Source organism: Raphanus sativus, chromosome 6, assembly GCF_000801105.2.
Source record: "Raphanus sativus cultivar WK10039 chromosome 6, ASM80110v3, whole genome shotgun sequence".
Taxonomy (NCBI): domain Eukaryota; kingdom Viridiplantae; phylum Streptophyta; class Magnoliopsida; order Brassicales; family Brassicaceae; genus Raphanus; species Raphanus sativus.
In genome coordinates, this window is record NC_079516.1 from 37,658,436 (window position 1) to 37,661,363 (window position 2,928).

The window sequence follows — 2,928 nt, forward strand, 5'->3', positions numbered from 1 at the left end:
TTGTTAAAAAATACAAAGTACACGACATAGTTTTATACGACCTTTATCTTCGACAAATATGTTCATACTATGACAAATCTTTCTTTCGAACAATTTAATGTTTGTCATAGATTATCTTCAAGGTGCCATTTGGTTTCGCACAAGTGCTCCAACTTTCTACACTGAAAAGATTATTGTAACTCAGAAAACATCGCACGAAAGTCATCTCAGACGGACCCACGATTTCTAAAGTCGATGCACCTCGAAATGACACTGTTGATGACACATTATTGAAGTCATTGAAGTGAAATGTGCAATGTGGTCACGTAAAATGGACAGTGAAGTCAATAATATATGCTGCCAGGACAAAAAAAGTCAATAGTATTTATTGGAGACATTGAAATACTTGTACAAGATAAACAAACGTACTCAATTTTGTTGAAAAGCAAGATTTTTTTTTTGTGCAAGTTGAAAACCAAGATTACGAGGACATCAATGCATAATTCATGTATACCGTCTGGTTATTTCGTGTTTGATTCTATATTGCCTTTTTGTCCAATTTTTTATCATTGTATTTCTAAATTCATAGTTTACAATCAAAATTCTATTAATTTATTTTTAGGAAAAATAAATATATTAATTTATTCGTGTCAAATAAAATATTCAAAATATATTTATTATTATGTTTCACGACAATTTTTAGTGGGGGTAAATAAAAATATCTGAGTACTGTCATTCCATCGTTCAGTCCATAGTTTATATTCCTATACAAGATAGAAAATGCCAAAAAAAACCCTCTAGCTAAAATAATACACACCACCAAATCATATCGACTGGCGGCTCTTGCTCCGGTGCTTCCCATGACGGTGGTGGTGAGGGATCCCACCGAACGTTACCGGATCATAGACCCTAAGACGCTTAGCCTCCTCCTGGTTCACCACACATTCCGGCAAAGCCACCTTGTACCTCGTACGGTCGTAGCAATACGAATAAGTCATGTGTTTCCGCCGCAAACTGTCCATTTTCTTCCTCTGAGACTCTGTTATCTCCGACGCTAGCCGGAGATCCTCTGCCGCTCCGTCTTGGCAGCTCAGAACCTTCTCAATAGGGTCAACGGCGCAGCCGTGGAGGATCATATCGGTGAACTGAGCGACGTAAGGGGCAAATTTGTAATTTACACCGTATTTGCCACCGTTGGTCGCCCATTTGGAGCCATCCCATATGGTTGCGTATAAAGACATTGGCTTCGCCGGGAAGTCACCGCCCATTGACGCCGTACGTTTGACCTCTCTGATCGGAATATTGTCTACGTAAAATCTGCCAACAAATCAAAATTAATAAAGATTCTGATTCATGCCCTCGAAAATTATCTTAAAATATGACATTTTTGGGTAATATATTCAACTGGATTAAGATTCTTTCTTCCAAAAATACTCTGTTTAGGTCTCTGGTGATGCCAGAAACGAAAGCTGTACAGCACAAAACTTTCCAGAACAAGAAGCCAAACTCCACTAGCTTTACGTATAAAGTTGAAGAAACAAAAAAATTTAATTTATCATATAAAATAAAACCCATTTGGCTTTCTTTTGATAGAAACATCATGTGACGGTTAGAGATTCTGATAGATCATTAAAAGACTCATAAAAGCCCAACAAATATCAAGTGACTTTTTTTTTTCATTATCAAGTGACTTGGTTAACTTTTCTAAACTGAACTAGAGACTTAAGAGGATGACTAAGAAGTAATTAAAATGAGTTTTGTTTTGTAAACTTACATGATGTGAGAGGGGGACCAGAGGATACTGTATCGGTGGAAATCTTCTGTTGGGTCGAACCAAAGATTGTATCTTTCTTCTCTGCCCAAATGCGTGCTTCCATTACCGTATATGTTGGTCTGAATCCTCCATTCTTTGCCTCTGATGTTCCCGAGAAACTCAAAATCAATCTCATCATGATTCTTCTCATAGATGTCTCCATTTGACAGCTGATAATAAGAAAGATGCATAGAAAAAAAAGAAATTGAAATAGTGATAAAAAAGTCTTTGAGAGAAAAATCTTTAATTGGTTAGTAAAAAATCAGGACTAGATTTATGTAAGATGCTTACATAAAAGGCGATAACAACTCCTGCAGAGTAATCTGCTGGCAATTTGATAGAAGAACTGAAGAACCCATGTAAGTAAATATCATTTGAGACAAAACCAGAGCCTGTAAAAATCAGTACAGAAGAAATATCACAAAGTAAACATTTTATTCAAAAAAAAAAGACTCGAGAGGGACCAAGAACACAAACCGGTTCTCTCATCAAGTATTAACCGGACTGATTTTCCGTCTCGGTGAACAATCAGATTCTGGTCACCAAATAGCTGTGTGTAACCTTCGTCAAACTGTATAAGAGGAAGCTTTTGCAGAGCAAATCCAGAGACCAAACCGGTGAAGAGTGATATGAAAACTAAAAGTCGAGTTAGAAACCCCATTTCTGTGAAGATTTGTTTAACTGTGAAAACGTTTCTGTGTGTATAGTATTACGAGGGTGAAAAGGGTAGAGATATAGATGGATAACTAAGCGTCTTGAGGACGAGCTATGGAGGTGTGTTGAGAAAGATAGAGAGATGATACTGAGAGAGAAATAGCATGAATATCAAGACTTCGACTGCAGAGTACGTCTGGCTATGGTTGGTTTATAAGTTTTATTTTATGTCAACTTACTTTTTCATATAATTACCATTTATGTATTACACTGAATCAATAGTAGTAGTACATGTGAAAAAGGTAGTACGTTGGACCGAAAGAAACTTAAAATATGAATAATTAATTAATCATTAACCATATTTTATCTTATTACCAAATTATCATTAAATTGTAGAAAATGTTGATTAAGAATTTAACTAGTACTTATATAAATTGGTGAAGCTATATAATCACGTTGAAATTTAGGGGATAATACAGAAA

At 35.8% G+C, this 2,928-nt stretch overlaps 1 protein-coding gene across 1 annotated transcript; it reads right to left on the reverse strand.

The window, feature by feature from the left end:
- Positions 1-639: 639 nt before the first annotated feature.
- On the reverse strand, positions 640-2,656 carry LOC108813574 (probable xyloglucan endotransglucosylase/hydrolase protein 28). The gene is made up of 4 exons (XM_018586160.2): positions 2,270-2,656; positions 2,084-2,184; positions 1,754-1,962; positions 640-1,296 (listed from the first exon to the last, which is right to left on the reverse strand). The coding sequence occupies exons 1-4, from the start codon at positions 2,451-2,453 to the stop codon at positions 804-806; spliced, it is 987 nt and encodes a 328-aa protein (XP_018441662.1). The 5' UTR covers positions 2,454-2,656; the 3' UTR covers positions 640-803.
- Positions 2,657-2,928: the final 272 nt, after the last annotated feature.

Coding starts and splice junctions, on each gene's coding strand:
- LOC108813574 (XM_018586160.2), bottom strand. CDS start 2,453: ATGGGGTTTCTAACTCGACTTTTAGTTTTCATATCACTCTTCACCGGT. Junction 2,185..2,269: donor AATACTTGATGAGAGAACCG/GTTTGTGTTCTT, acceptor TGATTTTTACAG/GCTCTGGTTTTGTCTCAAAT. Junction 1,963..2,083: donor GAGTTGTTATCGCCTTTTAT/GTAAGCATCTTA, acceptor TCTTATTATCAG/CTGTCAAATGGAGACATCTA.